General features: G+C 28.8%; 1 protein-coding gene across 2 annotated transcripts in view; it reads left to right on the top strand.

The window, feature by feature from the left end:
- Positions 1-22,872, top strand: part of LOC123298197 (protein Fe65 homolog) — a 218,335-nt gene that overhangs the window by 71,975 nt on the left and 123,488 nt on the right. For both annotated transcript variants that reach the window (XM_044880138.1, XM_044880137.1), the window contains exons 2-3: positions 13,111-13,259; positions 19,274-19,593. In XM_044880138.1, coding sequence (XP_044736073.1) covers positions 19,407-19,593 — 187 coding nt within the window. In that variant the 5' untranslated portion in view covers positions 13,111-13,259; positions 19,274-19,406. The remainder of the gene's footprint in view (positions 1-13,110; positions 13,260-19,273; positions 19,594-22,872) is intronic.

The following is a 22,872-nucleotide window of genomic DNA, read 5'->3' as shown; positions in this document are numbered from 1 at the left end:
AGAATCTTTTGTTCATAGAAACATTAAGATTTTCACTCTGTATAGAATGAAACATATGTGAAAGTACCTTTAACTTTATTAGATAATTTGTCATGATGGCATGTTTCTCATCGTCTCGAAAGTTACGGTAATGAATATGGCGACCAAAATTCACCTCATTCTACGTTTTCATCAACACCTACCATCATTCAATCACCCATCTTGAAGAACACTATGTATGTATGTGTGATATGCTCCTTGTTGTTGACTCTCTACTAATGTCATTTACAAAAACATTTAGACACACGCACTAATACTTTCAAATAGATACAGAGTGTCAAGGAACTAATGAACCACAAATAAGATAATTTAGCATTGACATCAGTTTTAAAATTTAGAAATATTGATGGTAGAAAGAAAGTTTTGGGATCATAAAATCTAATGAGTTCATTTCCTTAAATGTGTTTTGGAAATTTTATCTTTTTTTTCTGTATTTAAAACGTCACTTTAGATTTTATGTGAAAGATGGAAACATAAAGCCCAAAAAGCAAATGAAATATATTTTACATTTATTTGCCTTCAATCTTTTATCAGCTATTTTTAAATATTCGTTCCCGTGAATTGTGGCGTATTATTTATCACTTATGAAAAAGCGCACTTCGTGTTTTTAGTATTTAATTGACATCCAATTGATCATTCACCATGTTGCTTCACATTCACTCAGAGTTGGAGAATTGCCTTTCTATTTTGTGATTTAAATAAACTTTTTGACACTTGCATTCATCTTTTCAGGGGTAGGTACTCGATCGCACGTCATACAACCTGGATCATGATTGTTTTAGTACCTAAATTTAAATAAAATTCTAAATTTTTTATCATACTTTTAGCTGGTTTTGTAGTAAATTTGTTAAAGAAATTTCTTACAAATTGACTGTTAGCATATTTTGGGTGACATCATAGATAGGTTCACACAGTATATAATAATAGATGATACAACATGCGTGTTTATTGCGTTTTATTATGCTAGTGAGCGTGTTATATGAGTATGTGTATATTGACATTCTGATAGAAAGCTATTATTTTCAACCCGAAAAACGAAATAAACAATGTCTGCGTAAAATATCTTTACACTAGAAGTCTCCTACCCGCTTAGCTGGGCAATTTCAAGTTTGAAAACCGCGTTGTTGCCTTCACTTTTTTTGTCCTTACCTATGGCCCCTGTTGTTCACAATTTCATGGTTTTTTAATATTTTTGTGCGAAACCCTAATTTTTTTGACAATAAAATATAGATCATGTTACTCACTGATAATGTATCTAATGTATCCTTCTATAGATGAAATTTTTTTAATCGGTTAAGTAGTTGCTCACCTGCAGTGTGTAAGAAACCTTCGTGTAAATATTTACGGCTCTAGCCCCAGGAGTTTGGGTGGCGCCCTAATATATTCACAAATATTATATTGCTACGAGGTTGTGACCACATAAATTACAAAAATATATCAACTCCAAAATATATCTTCTCCAAAATATAACAAGTAATTAATCTGATTCCTAAAGTTCAAATTCAGTACAGCTTGCTATATAAAGGTTATGTATGTATGTTACTTATGTTGTTGTGATGTAAGAAGGACACATAATATGGCGGTGAACATACACAAAAAAACTGATTAGTATTCTAGAAAAGTAAAGCAACCCATCGAAAAAAGAAAAGAAGAATGAACGAACAGAAAAGTAATCTTCATATTTTAAAAATAGAGATTTATACTTGTCATTCGTAGTCGCATCTTTCTCTTCATTTTCGGGTAGAATGTACAGCATGTCCTATCAAAATGTATTGATTAATTTTACAAAACAAAAAGTTCTTATATTAACGAATTATAAATACTTAAAAATTGGGAAACTTTCTCCAAGTTAGAATTCTCATAGGATAAAAGCAAAGCCAGTATTCATTCATTCTCTATGTTTAATCGTCGATGCTAAATAAGAAAATATTGCTTTTAATCGGTAATTAAAATTATATACATAATTGCTCAGCATTTATTAATAAGTACAATTTGCAAAATTTAAAAACTCGGTTTGTACTGTAAAAGCGCTGGGACATAATGCATTTTGATTTTATTCTTCTCGGCGTTTCTCCTCTTTTATAATTCACTGCACCTTTACGCTTTTAGAAACATGGTTGATAATCTCAGAAAAGCGGATTCGATTTTCATCAAATATAGATAAATCATCAATAAAATCAGCGCTAAATTTTAGAGAAATGAAATAAGTTCATCTGTTAGGAGATACGATGCTGCAAATTGTAAGCGCTATAAGTATAAAATGCTTTTTCCCTAAGGCATTAAAAATATACCCTATACAATTTTCCAATGATCATGAAATCGCAATATTAATTCCCCCATTGAGCCATTAATTTTTTGAAATTTTGAAGGATAATTATTTGTTTTTTGAAATTTATAAACCAACAATTGGAACACTTTGTATCTAGTATGATCCTTTCTTTAGTACGTCATTGCTTTCCAACTACAGTTTAATGATTTTTCGTTTTCGTTTCTTTTTTGTGATATGATGTTCCAATTATTATTAATAATAAACTACAAAGAAAACATGACTTTTTCAACTATGTATGACATTGTCATGTTTGACATTGGAACATTACCATTTTAATAAAATAATGTTTTTCTTTTTCATTACAAAATCTATTTTTCAAATATCACTCAGTCAAAGTTTTCAAAAACGTTATTTTATTATTCTTATCTTAAAATGTTATTTTTTTTAACCAAAGACTGTCTGGCCATTAATAATCAGGACAAGATTCAAAATTTTATTTTGCATATAGCTAAAAAGTAATTCAGTGTTGCCTAAAGTCAGGAAAAAATTTCGAGTGAAATTTCACTGTATTCACTGAACAAAAACTGGAATGTGGCATCGTATTACAGTAAGAATAAGGTTTTCAAGGCAAGAAGATCGAAATGTTTTTATTAGTGTAATGTTTGCGAATATGTGAAACAAATTTTTCGACTAATTATGCACTCATTTTACTTGCTACTTTCATTTCTTTTTATTTTAGTAGATGATGACTCTTTTTAAGAAATAAAACAGATGATAATTGAACTTTCTCCTTAATGTTTCTGACCGAATTTCTACTGTATTCTTCATTGAACTATTACAGGATTTTTTTAAAATCTGCAGTTTCAAAGAAACGGTGAATTCTTCGGTGAAAAATTCTAAGACCAACGATTGTCTATTATGGTAGTATTCAGAGCTATGAATAGGTCACTTTAAGTCAATTTAAAGAAGACAATAAGCATTCTACTTTCTCTGAAAGATCAATATTCCAATTCCTAAGAATGAAACAGAGTATTATCTCGGAAATCCCGTCTTTATAAAAGGCGTAAAGAAAATTTTGGCCACTTGCAAGGCATAATTATACCATGTATATATGAATATATGAAATATATCATAGTATATTAAGTTTAGTCCCAAGTTTGTAACGCTTAAAAATATTGACGCTACGAACAAAATTTTGGTATAGGTGTTTATAAAATCAGCTAATTAGTACATTTCGGTTGTCTGTCCGTCTGTTCGTCTGCCTGTCAACACGATAACTCAAAAAAAAAACAAATGATATCAAGCTGAAATTTTTACAGCGTGTTCAGTACATAAAAAGTGAGATCGAGTTCGTAAATGGGCAACATAGGTCAATGGGATCTTCTGTCCGTAGAACCCATCTTGTAAATCGTTAGAGGTAGAAAAAAAGTTTAAATGTATAAAATATTCCTTAAAAAATAAATAACTTTTATTTCTAACATTTTTTCGTAAGCATCACTGTTAAGCCATGAGGACGCAAATTATATAGTATGTATTATATGGGAATATCAGTTATATGTATGTGTGACGTGTATGTATGTGTAATGTGACATTGTAATCAACACTGTCTATACATGTTATTTTAACAATTTACTCAGTCAATTGTTTGTTTTCACTTATTTTTTGTTAAGTCCAAAATAAATGTTTTATTTTTCAGAAATAAATGTGTAATAAAAACCATTAAAAAATGGCCCATATACATAAATTTTTCATTTTCAATTAAAAATAAATTTAAAGCATTCTACATTATTCATTTTCAGTTGGTAACGTTCAAGGGGTTGAGTTATTTATATTTTCAGCAAACCAATCCACTCTATGTTAATCGATGTTGGTTAAAATATTATTATTATTATTAAACATAGCTCTGAATGTGAACATTTAACAACAAAATTCAAACAAAATATTTTGGTTACGTTTTGCTAGTGGATTGTTATTTTACCATTTTATACACATAATTGAAAATAACTAAATATTGTTTTGTTATTTATTGTATGCACTATAAACAATTATTTTAATTGTAAAATATTTTTCATTTAGGTACCCGGGAGTGAAAGAAAGCGAGAGAAATTAAAATAAAATATCATCCATATACATTATTATTTGTTTATATTATAAATAAATAAATAAACAATTCTAATTAATTTTAATTAAGGTACACAGTATATTAAGTATTAGTAGATGTCGTACATTGTAACGTAGACTCTCTTCGAATGGGGTATTTGACAGTACATATGATGTTAACACTTTTTATTGACGAAATCTTAAACTAAAATTTAAAAACAATTTGAAAAGAAGACGCAAAAAATTCGATAAAAGTTTGTAGGAAATCATTTGCAGTGTTTTTCATGATCTGGATGAAAAATAATATGGATATATACCGATAAAAAAGACATATGATAAGAGACCAGCTTTCTCTATGAGATGCCTACAATTATCCGCTATTTAACCAAAACTTAACCGGGGAAAAAATTTTGCTTTCATCCCATAACGGAGACATTTAATTATTCAGCTTCGGCAGTCAACTTTGTCATTCAATCCAAAAAAAATTTTGGAACTATGTTTTTCATCACACGTTATCGTTCTGATTTATTTGTGTACTGAGGGGGCTAAACCAAAAAAGGTGTCACAAATAAACGTAACGCCATCTACGAAACTAAAACTTCTTTTATTCCTAAAAACGACACCTATGTAATAATAATTAAAACTGTACAATTAACAATTAACTAAGTAATTCTGACGTTGATTTGTTTATATTTTAATACCATGTATATATGTAATATATATCAAGGTATATTAAATTTAGTCCCAAATTTGTAACGCTTAAAAATATTGATGCTACTGAAAAATTTTGGTATAGGTGTTCATAAAATAGGTGAACACGATAAAAAAATGACGATAATATAAATAGATACAATTATTGTTATTTTTACCGACTCCAAAAATGACAATATTTGTAACTACATTATATTATCGTTATTTTTTTACTCTTTAGTGCATATTAAAATATTTTGGAATAGTTTTTCTTTTGAAGTCGGTTTTTTTTTTTTTTTTTAGTTTTTTTATTTCATATGAGGGAGTGGAAGTTTGATGGACAATTTTTAATGTTAAGTAAACGAAACATCAGTTTTCTCGGTTATGGAAAGAACGGATGATTTTCTTGCTCCATTATTTACGACTGATAAAAACACGTACCTATTCCCAATTTAATCGGAAAAATTTTTTTTCGATATATTATCATTGTTTTATCCACGTTATAATATTTTATACATAAATTTACATATTACTGTGAACACTTTGTTTTATATTTGGGTATATTGTGTAAGTTTTTAATTAATAATTGTTATTTATTGTTAATTAATATTATTGTAATTTTAAATTTTATATAGGTATATGTAATGTAATATTTATCTGTAATATATGATGTTACATGGGTATTATCTGACGTTTTATGGGTATTAAAGATCTCTGAAATTCTCAACCTTCATGATTTGCTTATTTAAAACAATTATAACAAACAATAAAAAAGACAAAAGGGTGTTTGCAAAAGAAGCATCATAAATCTAAATAATGGCCGATTTTTCTCTTAATACTCATTGATTAAGCGTTTTTAACACAACAAATAGAATAGCCGAATACAGTTTGACCTTTCGAATACTCAAAATAAAGATAATGGAAATTACCCGTTTGAAGTTTATGTGCAGGAAAAAAAAGGTTTTTGATAGCTTTGTTATTAAAAAAAATTTTTAATAAAAGATACTTTTTAAGGGACAAGCTTTTTTTGTACTTAAAAGTAGAAAAAAATAATTTCTTCTATGTGTCATACACACATTTATAGAATATTATACGCCTAGTATTCTAAAATATGAATATCGCTATTAATGTGATATATCCCGAATATAGTTGTTCATCATAGCTATACCTGTCTGTAAATACACAAATTACGTTTATAAATAAATCAATGGAACGACAGTGACAATCAGTCATCTCTCAGTGTCCGTCAATTAAGAATATGACATTACGGTGAATGAATTGAATGATTTCTATTATTGTGTACAAACACACCTATATCGTATTTTGGGTATAAAGTGAACTAAGACTCACATGTGTGCTGTTATTTTTAAATAATTATTGGATCCTTGTACGTATTAGTTATGCTGGGATCACAAGCATATTGACTCAGAGAAAAATAAACTGTTAGCTTGCAGAAGATACTGTGTGGAGATTTGGGACTAACTGCAAATACCGATCAAATCGTTCAAGGAAGATATGTCAAAATCGAAATTATTATGTCAGTGCTCATAGCATGATGAAAAATTCTACGGAGATTGCGATGAGGAGATAAAGGCAAATCTGCTATAGCTTAGCTATAAGCTCCTGAGTCAAGAGAAGAGACGGTGGCGGATGGGGATAGACAAAATAATGAGCCTTCAAGCTTCAAGGTAAATTTTTGTAAATGAGTTTCACAGTATAGGCAATGCAATAGATCTTACGCGTCTAAGCGAGTATTGGCACAGTCGACCAAGCCCTTCAATTTTACCTAATCTATCATAGTGTAAAGTAAAAGTTTACTTGATTACTATTATTTCGAAACGTCGTGTGTGGATCATGATGAAGCTGAGACCATAAAAATTTTAATTTCTACAAAAATCAATCAGTTTTTTTTTTTTAATGAATATTTTTAACAATGTTCAGATATTGAATACTTGAACCACAAAATGATAAAAATAACTGAAGCATTTTGTACATTCTTATATTTTGTCAATTACATTGTAATTAAGTTGGGATTACATTCAGTCATACTAAAATTCAGTCGGTAATGTAGAGTTGTGGTGAATATTGTAGAATAATATGACAATAGTTTATAAATGATTTTAATTGAATATTACGTTTATATTATTAAATATTATACGAATTATTACATTACGATTATTATTGCTAAGTGTCTGTAACACATTTCAATATTAAGGGCACAGGGGAAGATGAGACTAAGTCACACTGACATTGAATTGAGATATTTTCAATTAAAGGTACTAAAAACTCTTCAAAATGTACTTTTTGTTTTAAATCAAAGAAAAACTTAATTTATTTACGTTTGAAATGCATTTATTAGCATTGTAAAATATAAAATAAATGAAAATATTTACCTCTTTAGAAGAAAATTTTGAAAATCTGTACTCTGTATAAATTACACACAAAAAAAAGAAAAAACATGTCACAAAATAGAGCAGATAAATATAAAAAAACATGGACTTTTTAAGCCAATAGAAGTTTTTTCTTCGGGTAATTTTACCCATAAAATGCCTTTTGATATTTTTTCGTAAAACTATACTGTTGAATAATTGAAAAACTCAAAAATGACCATTTTCAAGACCAAATAAAATGCTAAAAATTTTTACTTTTCCAAAAATTGTAAATAATATCTAAACATCATTTCACATTTCTTAAAGATTAATTACAGATAATTTTATTGTAATGCCTTATTTTTAAACTGTTAAAAGGTCCAATAAAATATTTTATTATATAACAGTATATGCAAATGTCCTCACTTACTTGCCTTAGGCGTGGCTGCAGGCGGCCGTAGCGCGTTATAACAAGGTCTATGGTATGATACTTGTGAAATTCTATAAACATGCAAAAGAACAAAGTTAGAAAATAAGTGATTATATATTAATTAATTAATATTAATAGCAGCGGGGCTATCCTAGCATATAATACATTTCCAACAAACCTATTCAATGCTATTTTTATTAATTAACAGATGATGAAATATTTTTCTAATGCTGGCTCCTTGAACCATTAGTTGTATAAAGTCATAGATATTGCATGTTTTAAGGCTGTCTGATTTGGATTTGTCATGTTGTTCCAAATAGTAAAAGAAAGTAAAAGAAATTTCGAACCCCGATTTCTCTGTGAATACTTATACGCTTGTGAAGAGGATTTTCCGTAGCATTTTACTATCTTTGCAATGACATTTTCGTTAAAAAAACACAAAAATGTACCTTAGCATGTTCTTTTCCTGTGACCTTCAAATATTAGCATGCAGATGTGACAAGATGATAATATTTATCTATATTAAGTTACGGCTGTTTCAATTTATTCAATAGCTAGCCGTTATTAGAAGAGTATTTTCAATTAATTTTCCTTCAAAACTTTTCTCTTAATTTGTAGTATACTGGATTCGTCCTATTTTGTGGTTTCGAATGAGTCTGAATTAAACCAAGCCTTAATTAAACCAAAAAAACCGGGGAAAATTTTTGGTCTCCAGTTAACATGAAAAAGTTCTTTTAATTCAAAAATATCCAAAATCAGGTTCATGAGATAGTTATATATTCCTATTCTGGATTTTTGGGTCCCGTGACACTTTTTATTATAATATTTTGAGACTTATATTGTAAGACTTTTATTATAGTATTTATTAAAGGCAGACACATATACTGGATTGTTCAATAACGTGTTAGCACGTAAATCAATGAGTCGTTTATTTTATAAAATTTGAAAAACCCCCGACAAAGGAATTCATAAGGAATTTTAGGAATTCATAAATAAAGCTATTATAAACCCGAGAAAAAAAATTCGGCCAAATCTGTCGAAAAGTGATTTCATGCTGGTACTACCTTAAAATACACTTCTCGCGTATTTAAATGGTAACATGTCTTTGGATGAAATGTAAATGTCTCCCTTTTACCTGATAACATCTAATTGAACAACACTGTATATTTATAAATTTTTAAGTAGTATCTTCGTATAACGAGATGTTATTCGGTGTGGTGTATAACCAAAGCTTTCTTTTATATATAAATTTTTAAAAGTTTAATTCCTTTAATTTATTGTATATTACAAACGATGTCAAAAAATAATCTTTTAAGATAATTTGCCATTTAAATTATGTTTATACAGACACGTTTTAGTCATTTTTCAAAAGTTTTTATAAAATGTTCTACAGTATACCACATTAGACAAGGTGAAAGTGTTCATAAAGAAATTTCTCATGACATAAATGGTATTTAATAAAAGATAAGTTTAATATAGTTGTGTTTTTTAACTATAGTTGTAATACATATTCGTTAGGTGCGAAACCTAGCGTCGGAGGTTATTACATAAAATGGTAAAATTATTGAGTATAAATTTTGAATATTTCTGTTAGTATGGAAATTAGGTTAGAGTGAAGAATGTCTGCCACTTGAAAGTGATTGCGTTTGCCCAAAAATGTCTTTTTATTTTGGTAGTTTTACCGTTGACACACCAGGCCAAATATTCTTATAGTAATAAAAAGTATCGAAAATTGAAAATTTTGTTTAATTATTTAGCTTTCGATATTTTGAAAACCAAGGCAGATATAGACTTTTCGTCTACATTCATGAAGTTATAATAAAATTCATAATCAAGGTTGAAAATAAGGTACAAATAATTTCAAATTCAAGTCTAAACTTGCGTTGGCGTTCATACTACCTTAAAATCAATTTAGTCAATCTATAATTTTAATATGATTTTTTTTGATAACTTTCATTTGCAAGATAGAAAGTCGGATCAACGTTTACTTAACGCAAGGAATCTCAGATTCAAGACATGTTTCGCCCATATATAAGTTCAATAAGAAAAGAAATATCCGAAATTCAGCCGTCTTAAAAAAACTCTTGAAAACAATGCCAGCTCTCCTACCAATATATATTATTTTAGGTTGTTTTCTTGCTATGGGCATATCGACAGAAAATTCTAAATTTGTGTACACTTATAAGGAATATAATAATACATTAATCAAAAAAATTTGAAGTCGATTGGACCGTCTCTAACTCGAGTTAAATACAATTAAAGTTTGGATAATTAACATGGAGAGCATAGAAAAGGATGCGTTTTGTTGTGTTTTTAACAAGTTTTTTAATTCTAGAAAAAACTAGATTTAAGCTATTTTCAAAAAACTGACTGAACATTCATGAATTTTTGCATGTGAGTTTTGAAAAAAAAAAAACAAAATTATTGACCGCTTCATTCTTGAGATATAGTCACTCAAAGTTATTTAAATAATTAATAATTGTTTGTATAACAGAAACAAGAGAGGTGTCTATTATATACAGAATTACAGATGTTTATTATCATGCTATTATCATACAGAATACGTGATAAATGTACAGAATTACAGATGTTTATTATCATGCTATTATCATACAGCATACGTGATAAATGGACAGTCGAGTTAAAAGCATGTTAAAATTAATACTTATTTGAGTGTGCTAAGCATATCTATACGTATCTCAATGTCACAAAAAATGCTCGTTTTAAAACATTCTAAGTGTTACTATTATAACATAACATATGATGCGTACGCTTAGAATGTTTTAACTGTGGCACTTTTTCTGACAGTGAGTGTACATACCTATGATGTAGTACACTGTTTTTACAATATTGTACAAAGACAACCACTTTAAAAGACACTATTAAAGTTTGGTATCTTAAATTTATAACAAAATTAAATGATTTTGTGGATACTGCTCTCAACTATTCGAGGAACTTGTTTAGGTTAAGATCTTTTACGATCCTTCCTTCTTCGCTCCATCGAATGCATAGTCTTATCCCATCTTTAAAAAGTATCCTGTATATTATTTTCGAGTAGTAAATAAAGATGATGTATATGTTTAAACATCATTCTATCTTTGTTATTTTGGTATTTTTTTCTTGTTTATACATGTAACAGTTTTATATATAATATATGTTACGTAAGTGGTTTCTTGTGTTTTCAGAAAAAACATCATGAATTAAATTATGAAAAGAGAAAAACTGCAATATATTTTCACTAAAAAGTTTAACGACATTATATTTTTATAAACGAAACAAAACGCATTTAGCACACAATCCGTAATAATGCAACTCTACAATTTTTTGTGACTTTTTCTGTTGGTAAAAAACCTAGAACCTAAATCTCAAGTATAAACTATGTAGTTTTTCCATTTTTTTTCTGTCATAAATTAAAATTTCTCTTAAATATAAAAGCTTCAAACTAAAACCAGATTTAACAAAAGACGGAAACAACATAAAATATGTAGAATATAATGTTCTTTTTTACTTAGAAATATTTTCTTTAGGACTCAAAAACAAAACAAGAAAATATACTCAGCTGAAATTGTTATGATAAGTAAAATCGTCATTACAGTCGGAGGACCTCTTTTCGGTCCTGTGGAAAACTGCTTAATCTTCTTTAAGGTTCCGCGACTGTAATGACGATTTACTAATCATTCAGATGAAAATATTTTATTGTTTTTATACTTTTAGGAGTGCGATGCTGTAATTTTCGGGGTTTTATACAACATATATATATTTGAAAAGTGATATCATAGCTTTATGTCTAGAGGGCGCCGTATTCAATTCAATATGTCGATACATAGCCTATAACCAGCGTACGATAAAGACGCTTCTATCGATACCTCATTTGTCAAATTATGACAAGTAGTTTATAGGCTCGAAAGAGACAGACGAAAATACATACATTTTAAACTTTTTTGCGTGGTCGTGGTAAAAAACAAGTGCGCTTAGTAGTAGTAGCAAAAAACGAATAACTCACAAGTGTGCCAAATATATTTATCGCACGCAAATGATAATTTAGGCGCGATAAGAATGTTTTACGGTCGATGTGGATAATTTGCTATTTTTCGTGTGGAAAATTGTGCAGAAAGAGAGGACTATCCTGTATGAGTGAATAGAATATTTTAATTGCATAATTTAATGTTTGTAATGATACAAAAAAACTAGGTATGTGATGTTTGTTGAAACATAATGATAATTATTTTGTATGTTTTATTTCATTTGTGTTTACATGTTTGTGCCTTTTGCACAAAGTGTTTTAATTTTTAATGTTAAATGTTTTGAAAATTCTGACTACGACTGTGATTCAATTAATTTTGAAAGTTGGGTACGGAACCCTAAACTCGTAATTGAAACATATCTATGAAGACTCTCTATTAAATTACCGTTTTCCTTAAAGTCTTTTCCAAATTGAACCGACTTTGAACATCATCGCCAATTTTTTAGTTTTTTTTGATACGGAACCCTAAAGGCGCCCTTGAAACCTAGCTAAGAATATTCTTCATTAAATTACCTTTCAAACGAAACCAAAAACGGCCCATCCGTCTAGGGGCTACGGAGCCACAGACACACACACATAGCAGTCAAACTTATATAACACCCCTTTTTTTTAGTTCGGGGGTTAATGAATATTATGCAATTTATATAAATGTGCCCACTTATTTTTTTCATATACTCGAATACATCTATCTAAATACCTGTACTCATAATTTTCTAATTGAATTAGTTTGAATGAACTAATTTAATTAGTTTTGTTAATAGCACTTTCGTTTACTCGATGGGAAAATATACTAAAATGAAAGCCTGTAATGGTCTAAAAATTACTTAATTTCTTTTGCTGGTTTTTTCGTATATTAAACTAAAATCAAAAATGCTATTTGGGCTCGATTCTGTAACTTTGATAATGTTTTCCTTTTATTTCGAAAGTATTCAATCGAACTCAAACATTTCCCACACTCATAGCCCGAGAAGCAATTTTAAATGTCAGATTTTTATTGTAAGATTCTTCGTTTGGAAATCTTTTGTGTTATTCTCTAAAGAAAATTTGAAATAATTTAGCTAAAGAAGCACAGTGTTTAATTGTTGATACGTATACGTAAAATAATATTTTTCTCTTCTACTGGACCCTAAATCCAATAACAACACCTATATTCTTTATTAATGAATTCTATTTTTTGTATGTGTTACAGATTTGATTTATGGTAATTAAATGGTAATGGCGTGTGATACTATTAAACACTTTTGGTACAATTTTTACAACGATTACATGGCATCAATAATTGTTCAAAATTTACATTCATCATCGTTATCAATCTCTATTGGTCATTATTCTTGCTGAGTATGTATTGATTTATTTTTTAATTTCATTTTATTTAAAATGTATTATTTTTAATCACATACATGTGTGATTCAACATTTTAAAGCCGTACGTTATCTCGTATTAAATAAACCACAAAATAATTTTTTGTCTGTCTATTTTACAAAAATGTTTCAATGTGATAAATTTTAGTGTCATAATGCTGGCTCATTTTATCCAATCAATGAAGGCCAAATCGAACCGTTATAAATCGAACATCATTCGAACCGTTTTAAATTCACCTCGTTACTAATTTGATGATGTAAAAGCTTACCCTTAAGTCAGCCTATTAAATTCTCAGCTCTATAGAAGAACGAATCGAATATCTTGATTTTCTGTATCTTTAAAACAGCTTATTTTCTTCACAAAAAGGTGGTTATAAATCGAATATCATTCGAACCGTTTTAAATTCGCCTCGTTACTAATTTGATGATGTAAAAGCTTACCCTTAAGTCAACTTTTTAAATTCTCAGCTCTATAGAAGAACGAATCGAATATCTTGATTTTCTGTTTCTTTAAAACAGCTTATTTTCTTAACAAAAAGGTCGTATGAGACTATGTAAGTTTAAAATCTTTACATTTAAACCCCTTACTCTTCAAAAGGCCTTTTGAAAATAAAGTGATATTATTTTTCGCATATTTAAAATAAATATAGTTTTAATAAGAATTTACTACAAACAAGGCTGAATTTACGTATAGGCCGACTAGGCTATATATAAAAGGGTGACTAGGCTAAGGGCGTCAAAATTATAGATTAGGGAGACTTAAATAATACTACGAAGACTTAAATAATAAATAATAGAAGATACGAAATAAATTGCGTATCTTCCGCCGTTCTGATTGGAAAAATCTAATAAGAATCGACTACGGAATGCTAAAACTCATTACAATAAACAAAACATTTCACAGAACTTTACCCATTTAGATAATTTATTTATATAGTAAAATAAAAAATCAAACGTATAAATACAGGATGGAATATAGGATCGTTGTGTACATGAGATGTATTTTTTTTAATTTGAAAAAAAACTTTTCGCACAGTTGCAACTTGTCATAGATCAAACCTAGATAATAGCCTATTAATTTATGAGTATGTAGTCACAGGTATACTTTTCTTCAAATTTCTGAGAAACGTGTTTCGTCTAAAGGTAATATGAACAAGGTAGTAACTGTCAACAAATGTCTGATTTTTGTTTAATATACAATATAAATCGTTTAAGTCTTTGTAGAAGGTTATCCGATTATTTAAATAAATAGTTGCCTTTCTAAATTATATATATTTATCATTGGTATTATTTGATCGTAAAAAGTTAAGACCATTATAAAAAAATTCAAAAAATTTAAAAATATTGTCGACCGACATCATAAAAAGTGTAAGATCAGTATTAAAGTAATTTCACGTATAATTTTATATACTCTGTATATATGTAATGTATGTCAAGGTATATTCAGTTTGTTTTACCCCGTATATATGTAATATATATCATGGTATATTAAGTTTAGTCCCAAGTTTGTAACGCCTGAAAATATTGGTTCTACGAACAAAATTTTGGTATAGGTGTTCATAAAATCACCTAAATAGTCCATTTTTGTTGTCCGCCTATCTAGGCTATGGCCTGACCTTCGACTTTCGACCTGGATGGAGTCTTTGGCAGCGGAGCTCGTTGCGCTCGCATATAGCTCTAATAGATACCTATTCACAAAACCTGAATAATAATAAATAATGCCTCAATACTATTAAAAATACTTAGTACATAGTAAGTTGTTATAATAATGAAATATATATTTTATATGCGCTCCCACCATTTAATGAAATTTAATTTTTTTGGTGCGGACCCCTCAAAAACAGTTGTAGTGGACCGAATCTAAACTTTGATCGGATCCACTTGAACACACACACAAAATTTCATCAAAATCAGTCCATCCGTAGAAGAAGTACAGTGACTGACATCTACGCACAATAAATATATATAATAGATAATGCAAGCACTGGTATTCAACATTTTCTATACAGGGTACTTCAACAATTAACTCAGTCGATTGTTTGTTTGGTCATCAGAATTTCAATCTTTAATCTACCATACTCGTATTTCCTTAAAAAAAATTAACCAATGGAAAGGTTTTAAAATTCATTTTTAAAATTCGTCATTATCTCAAGTACAACCTGTACATATATAGTTTTCCCAGATACGTAGAGTAATTGGATCGCGTGACATTCAATAACCAAAGAGTCAAAACTAACCACTACTATCACACATTCTCGTATTCAAAACCCATTCCATACTACAGTGATCCTTCACCCGTTATTATTCCGGAATCATATTATATTTTACTTTAAATACATTCAACACAGCAATAGTATAGTACTTTAATAAAATAATATGTAGAAATGGATGCACGGAGCCAGACAGGCTGGTGCATGCCAATTGGTAGTAGAATTCTAACTTAACTACTTTATACTTCATTAGTATTTTAAAATATTACTATTTTATAATTTTATTATTGGCTATATGTTTTTTTTTTATTCAACTAGATGAGAAACTTATTAAAATTAGTTACCATTAATAAAGTATCAAAAATTACACATTCTGGTTGGTTTCGAAACACGGACTTTTCACTATCCGAATGCCCTTGTTGCTAAGCTACAATTTATATTATGTGCATATAACGATTATTTTGTTGTTGAAATTTTCGATAACGATTTAGATTATCTAAATTTTTAACGATATAACAAATGACCTTATATAAAATTGAATCAATGAAGATTTAAAACAACTTAATATATATATCGACCATACAGAGCCTTATTATAAAAATATGATTGACTTTAGCTTTGATATCACCATAATTATCAAATTTAGTTGGCTGAAAGTTGCGGAATTATCTAAACGTTCCCTTGAGAAACTCATGTAAATAAAAAAAAATGCATTTTTTTTTTTGCAAGTTGTGACATCAAAAAATTTTGGTGCATACCGAATATCATTACTATCGTTTTGATGGGCTATTAATCTTTTTTTTCCTTGAAAATATGTAATATAATTAAGTAAACACTTTTAATGGTTATCGAAATTGGAGAAAAAAAAATTTCTCGATGAATAAATGAAAATTTCCTTTGACGAAATCGAGAAAATTACAAAAACAATTTTGTTTTGAAATTTGATGAAACCTGGTGGATGGTGTAATTTTGATCCAAAAAGTATAAATATCACGTTAATTGAATGATTGGAACTGAAGAAAGTTACAATGTCAGCCAGTATCATGGGCAAATCTTCATTTTCAAAAAAGCAATAATTCCCTACCAAAAAATTCAAATCCATAAAATTGTGAACAAAAGGTAGGATAAGTGAGGGCTATAATGTGATAGTCTTGGTTTTTAAAGGAGAAATGCCCATCAAAGCGTTCGGATATCTGCTAGCATATTATATTTTTAATATTTAAATGTTGAAAAAAATTTGTTTACACTAAATATTATTTATAATGGTGGGTTGTTGAATTGATTTATATAAAAATATAAATAATTTACATAATAAATAAATATTACATAAAATAATAAATCCACCCGCAATATATTTGTATTTGTTGTGTGGCGTCTAATTGTCTATCAGGCTTGGCTTATAACTACTATGAACGTTATAAAGATGATTAAGAAATAGGTACACCATTCTTTTTTTTATTACATGTACACGCAAGCTTTTATTTAACCTTCTTTTTTTTGTTTTTGGTTAATTCGTTTGCTAACTACCAAGTGTACAGGTGGTGACTGTTAATTAAAAACTTTAATGTATAATTAAAAATAATACGTAGACCTTCATTTTATTACTGATTTAATTAATCTTATTTTAAAATATATTCAAAGTTTGAGGGGTTTTTTGTTATAAATAAGCGGTGGTTTTATACCCTCATGAAATTTGATAATTGAGCCACGATTGTAATAAATCCGAATCACCATATTGTTAAAATATATGTGTATAATTAATCAAACTAGTATTCATTAACTTTGAAGCATCCATATACTTATTTTGCGCTTATACGAGCTTATACGACTTTTGTCACTTTTTTCAGTTATTTATAAATATTCGTCCTTGTGAGAACTTTGGGATGAAAAGTATAAATTCTTGTGTATAAATGTAACGATCTGTCAAAATTTCAAGTCAATCCATCGATTACTTTTTGAATTTTAAGCTAATCTTTTATATATAAGATCTAAGAAAAATCAAATTTATACAAACCAAACTAGCATTTTTAACCCCAACTAAAAATCCTGGATAAAAAATGGCAAATAATAAATTTTGTGAATTCATTAAACAATGAGCTATATTCAATTTTACAGCAATTGTGCACAAAGAAAAAAGTAATCCCCATTCGTCAAAAATGTTTATCAAGACTAGTTCGAATTGTTTATTATTCACTAGAGCAGAAAATGTTCGTTCATGCTTCTAACTTTGATTTAGGATGCAATTGACTATCACTACACTTGTAGCATAATAAGCGGAATACACAGAAAGGCAGCTTGGTGGGTTAAAGCGCAGGTTCCACAATGCTGGCACTCACTCGGCAGCCAGAGGCGTATTGCGTTACTATGTGTTTTACCAACTTTTTCGCTGATTGTTTCAGCTCCTTAATTATTTGGAGCCCTCCTTGCTGCATATTTTATGGATTACACCAACTTATATAAATATATTGATTATTACGTATAGAATTAGCTACAATTTAACCAACTGAGTCACTAGCACATTTAACCAAATACCTACTCAGCTACTATTCCACAGCAAGGGGCTTATGAACTTCAAGATAATACTGTTCGAACAAACAAACGCTGCGATTTTATGACGAACCCATTTTTGACGGAATTTAAAAATCTTGAAAAAGTCCCTGAAAGCTATAGCATAAAACTTAATTAAATAATCAAGTTCGTATGCATAATAAAAATGGTCAATGGTAATTTTGATAGTTCCACAATCGTTTTTTTTGTTTGTTTTTGTTTTGTTTGTTATACCATGTATATATGAAATATACATAGTATATTAAGTTTCGTCCCAAGTTTGTAACGCTTAAAAATATTGATGCTACGAACAAAATTTTGGTATAGGTGTTCATAGAATCACCTAATTAATCCATTTCCGGTTGTCCGTCCGTCGGTCCGTCCGTCTGTGGACACGATAACTCAAAAACGAAAAAAGATATCGATCTGAAATTTTTACAGCGTACTCAGGACGTAAAAAGTCAGGTCAAGTTCGTAAATGAGCATCATAGGTCAATTGGGTCTTGGGTCCGTAGGACCCATCTTGTAAACCGTTAGAGACAGAACAAAAGTTTAAATGTAAAAAATGTTGCTTATAAAAAAATAAAAAACTTTTGTTTGAAACATTTTTTTGTAAACATCACTGTTTACCCACGAGGGCGTTAATTAGGTGCAAATTTTATAGTATGTATTAATATAGGAATATCAAAGTGAATATCTTTTGTTATTTACGTGACGTCAAAAAAACAAACGATTGCGCATCAACACTTGCGCATTATATGAGAATATCAGTTAAATATGTCAGATATATATGTATGTGAAATGTGACAGAGTTATCAACACTGCCTATACATGGTATTTCAACAATTAACTCAGTCAATTGTTTGTTTTCACTTGTTTTCACTTGTTTTTTTTTTTTTTTTGTGACAGTGACAAATACTAGGATCAACCTTTATTGCATAGTTCAATGTTTTAAAATAAAAATATTCGAAATGTTTTTCTTATGTTTATCAACTATTATCGATTTAAATTTAGAAATGCGTTAGTAATAATTATTACGTACAAAACATTAATATGTCAACAAAAATAATTTACTGATTTGGGAAAAAGCATTTGTATTTATTGTTTTTGTAATTAATCTAAGAATCATTGTACCATTACCTTTCTTTATTCCATTCTATCAAATATTAACTCTGATCCCGTTCACTTTGTAAGGAAATTTTAATCTGATCGTGCTTTTTTTACTTTGTTTCAGAATAATTACGATATTTGGTCAATAAGAACAAAGAAAAAAATTAATTAGCCAAAAAACGAACTCGACAAACAGTGTGTTTGTGATTTTCATTTGTTATAAAAATTGAGGACGTGTGGCCACCCCTGGTGGGGGGATGTTGTGTGGTCAATTTTTGAGTGTTGCCACAACTGCCGCCAGTCCACATTGTCGATTATTAGTACCATCGGCTACAGCTGGCTTTGTTAGTAGTCCATATTATACATTACTAACACTTTGTCACGGCATGGCGGCATTAACATCAAATCATAATACAAATGTGGATGATGAAGACATTTTTCTAGGTAAGTATTTAACAACTTTTTCGTATCGATATTCTATGATATCATTAATCTGTTAAACTATTTGGACCAAAATTTTGTATATAAATTGTTTAATTTTTAGAAAAAAAAAATAGTATCCTATATTCGAGTAAATTTTAGCTTTTATCGATATCTCTCAATCAACATCTCCTTGCATCGTTTTTATGAAACCTTTTACTTTCCTTTAATAGTTGAAGCTGAATAGGCAAAAAGGGCTTCCAGGAATAGAATCCTCCACAGTATGTCAAAATATATGAAACAAAATAGAACATAGTTTTTCGTAGTTCAATTTTAGTGTTTAAAACATCTAAACCTTTCAACTGAGATTTTGCTTGGAAGAGTAAAAATTTGTATTTCTCAAAATAAGCAAGAGAACCCCTAAATGCATCTAAGCAATTAAGAAACTTACATTATTTTTCATATACTAGAAAAATAAGATACCTCTATTAGCAGGTTTCATTTCAGATCTTTAGACTCCCGCATTACCAGGTTCGATTATATTGTCACTTATGGATTTGAAATGACGGCTGTGATTCTTTTTTTATACTTTCAAATATTACGTGGACTTCTAGAAAAAATTAAGCACAAATTTTATTATGCTTGCGCATTTTTTCAAAATTCCAATGCGAGTAGTTTTTTTTAGGAAATCAATTTAAATTTTAACCAAAAATTACGCCTACAGATATTCAACTGATACTCAACATAATCAATCATTTCAAATTTAAAAATAGACTATTTTGGCTCGTTTTCTAAGAAGTCGGACTAAACATACCTTTTGCACAAGTTTCATAAAAAGTAATACAAAATTTTTAATCAAAATAGTGTAAAGTAGAAAAAAAGGGGATAATTCCACTTTTTGAAGCTAGATTTACTTGAATAAAGTATATATAATGTTTCTTCACAATCTCAGTAAAACTCTATTGCATGTCGTTCTAAATATGTGTTATATTATTATGTGTATAAGATTCATATATTTTATCTTTTATCTAGGGATTATTGTTACATTTTCTTATTCCCAATTGGTAATAGCTGTGAAAAACTCATGTTCTTTACATACTTGTATTCACAATGCGTTAGAAAATGACTGAATATTGTCAAATAATACAATCTGGTATAAATTTTGAAGTTCAAACTCACAAAACTATAAAAATTCGGTCAAATTATGATCGAAATCTTAAAGCTTATTGTGACATATAAATAATAAAAATAATAATAATAGTAACTGATGCTTAGGGATCGAATGTCAAATTTAGAGGGGCAGATAATATTTTAAAAACACAAAAACTTCTTGAAACAATTGAGCAAGTAAGCAAAATATTGTTATCGTAATTTGAAAAACCACCCTTAGTGATTTCTAACTTTGTATAGATTGAATACGTTCTGGTAGTATATGCTGCAAATGGAATGAGTCCAACCTGTCGGAAATTTGATTCTTGGTGTAAAATGGTTTCTCTATTATGTTAAAAAAAATTTACCTCTATCGGAAAACTTAAGTACCTAAAAATGAGAAAATTTAAACAAGATAGTTTCATCAACGGTGTACCAATGCCAATCATTTTCTTACACGATGTAACTTAGGTTGAACATATTTAAAAATAGGATATTTAGGTTATCGATTTAAATATATTTGCTTACGGAAAGGCACATTATGAATATTTCCATTGGGTGATTTTCACATCTTAGGTGTATTTAAGCATTTAAAAAAAAAATTAATATTTCATTTTTATCAATTATTATTAAAAATAGATTTTTGAATAAAAACACGACTTGTAATTGGTTGTGGCGTATTTACACCCGTTGTGGTCGTGAATCAATCGGAATTACTCCAAACGCATATTTTTGGGCTTGTTTCTGTGAAAGATTACGTTATTATATAGTGAAAGCAAGTTGGAAGGTAAAAAATTTATCATTCTGGCTGTTATTTTATCATTTCTCCGGGCGATGATGTTACTAAAGCGATGTGTTGACGTCACTGGCGTTTTAATTTATAGTAAAACCATTATAGAAGAACCATTTTCAATTGTAAAATTACATGAAAATACTAAATTAAAAAAGTAGCAACTTCTCTATAAGTTTCTGCAGAATCAATTCTTTTCGGGATTTCTTGTATTGTCAGTCCAACAGAGTGATTTATCTTAATTAAAATACTCGTGAAGACTTCCATAAAGAAGATGCGTCTCGATCGACGTTAAAGTACTTCATATTAACTACGAACTAAACATATTTAATCGAATAAAATATTGTATATTTTTCGACCATGCTTCATAAACATTTGATGCATTTTTATGTATATTCTATGATTAAATTATCATTTTATTAATAAATAAAAAATGAACAACTTCGTATTATACAAGTTTTAATATAATTGCCTAAGTTACAAAAGTTCAGGTGCCGTTTTGTTAATCTCACAATAGATTGAATATATACTTATAAGTTATACAAACTTCTTGAAACTCTTTCATATAAAAATAAAAAGTGCTGCGAATATGATGAAAATAAATAATTTTTATATTATAAAACTATTTTACACTTCACAGAACATGTAGATGATAGAGTGTGTCAATTTGTAACATGTAATAATATGTTTAGCATTTTGATGTATTTTGTAATCATGGTTCGGGAGAAATACGGGGAAAAATCAGCAAACGATCGTTTACTACCAGTAAACGATATCGTCTTCTCTGGCGTTTCTTGTGGGGACTTGATCAAGCAACAGCAATCGGGAGAGAGGGGTATAATTCTCTAGCAAATTGAAATAACTCCAGGGAGACTCTTTTAACATGTCTATATCGCAAAACATGGACAAACAGATAGCGCTGGAAGTATTTGACGATTTATACAAAATTTTAACCATCTACTTTCATGGATATCATGTTTTACTGGTTTAATTTTTCGGTTGATTGAAAGTAAAAGTTTTAAATTCTTGTTGCAGTAATCTCGCACGGATATTTTTCCCGTGCGTCTCCCGAACTATTAAATTTGTATTATATTGTCATTTTTTTGTTATTATTTGAATTGATAATATTTACAGCATCAAGTCAGCTAAACTATACTTAAATTTAAATAAATCTTCCATGTCTAATGTGAATAAATGCATTTCAGATAAATTCAATCATTTGTTAATTTAGGGTTACGTAGTCAATACTTGATTATACTACTTATTGCCTTACTTGTACGTTTGTTTGTTACAGAACGAAATATTCGATTTTTGCAAAACAATTTGCATGTAAATGTACATAAATTTCGAATTAGCTAGCAAGT

The sequence above is a fragment of the Chrysoperla carnea genome, chromosome 4, assembly GCF_905475395.1.
Source record: "Chrysoperla carnea chromosome 4, inChrCarn1.1, whole genome shotgun sequence".
Taxonomy (NCBI): Eukaryota; Metazoa; Arthropoda; class Insecta; order Neuroptera; family Chrysopidae; genus Chrysoperla; species Chrysoperla carnea.
Note: the sequence above shows the minus strand (reverse complement) of the source record. Positions and strands in the feature narration are given on the sequence as shown.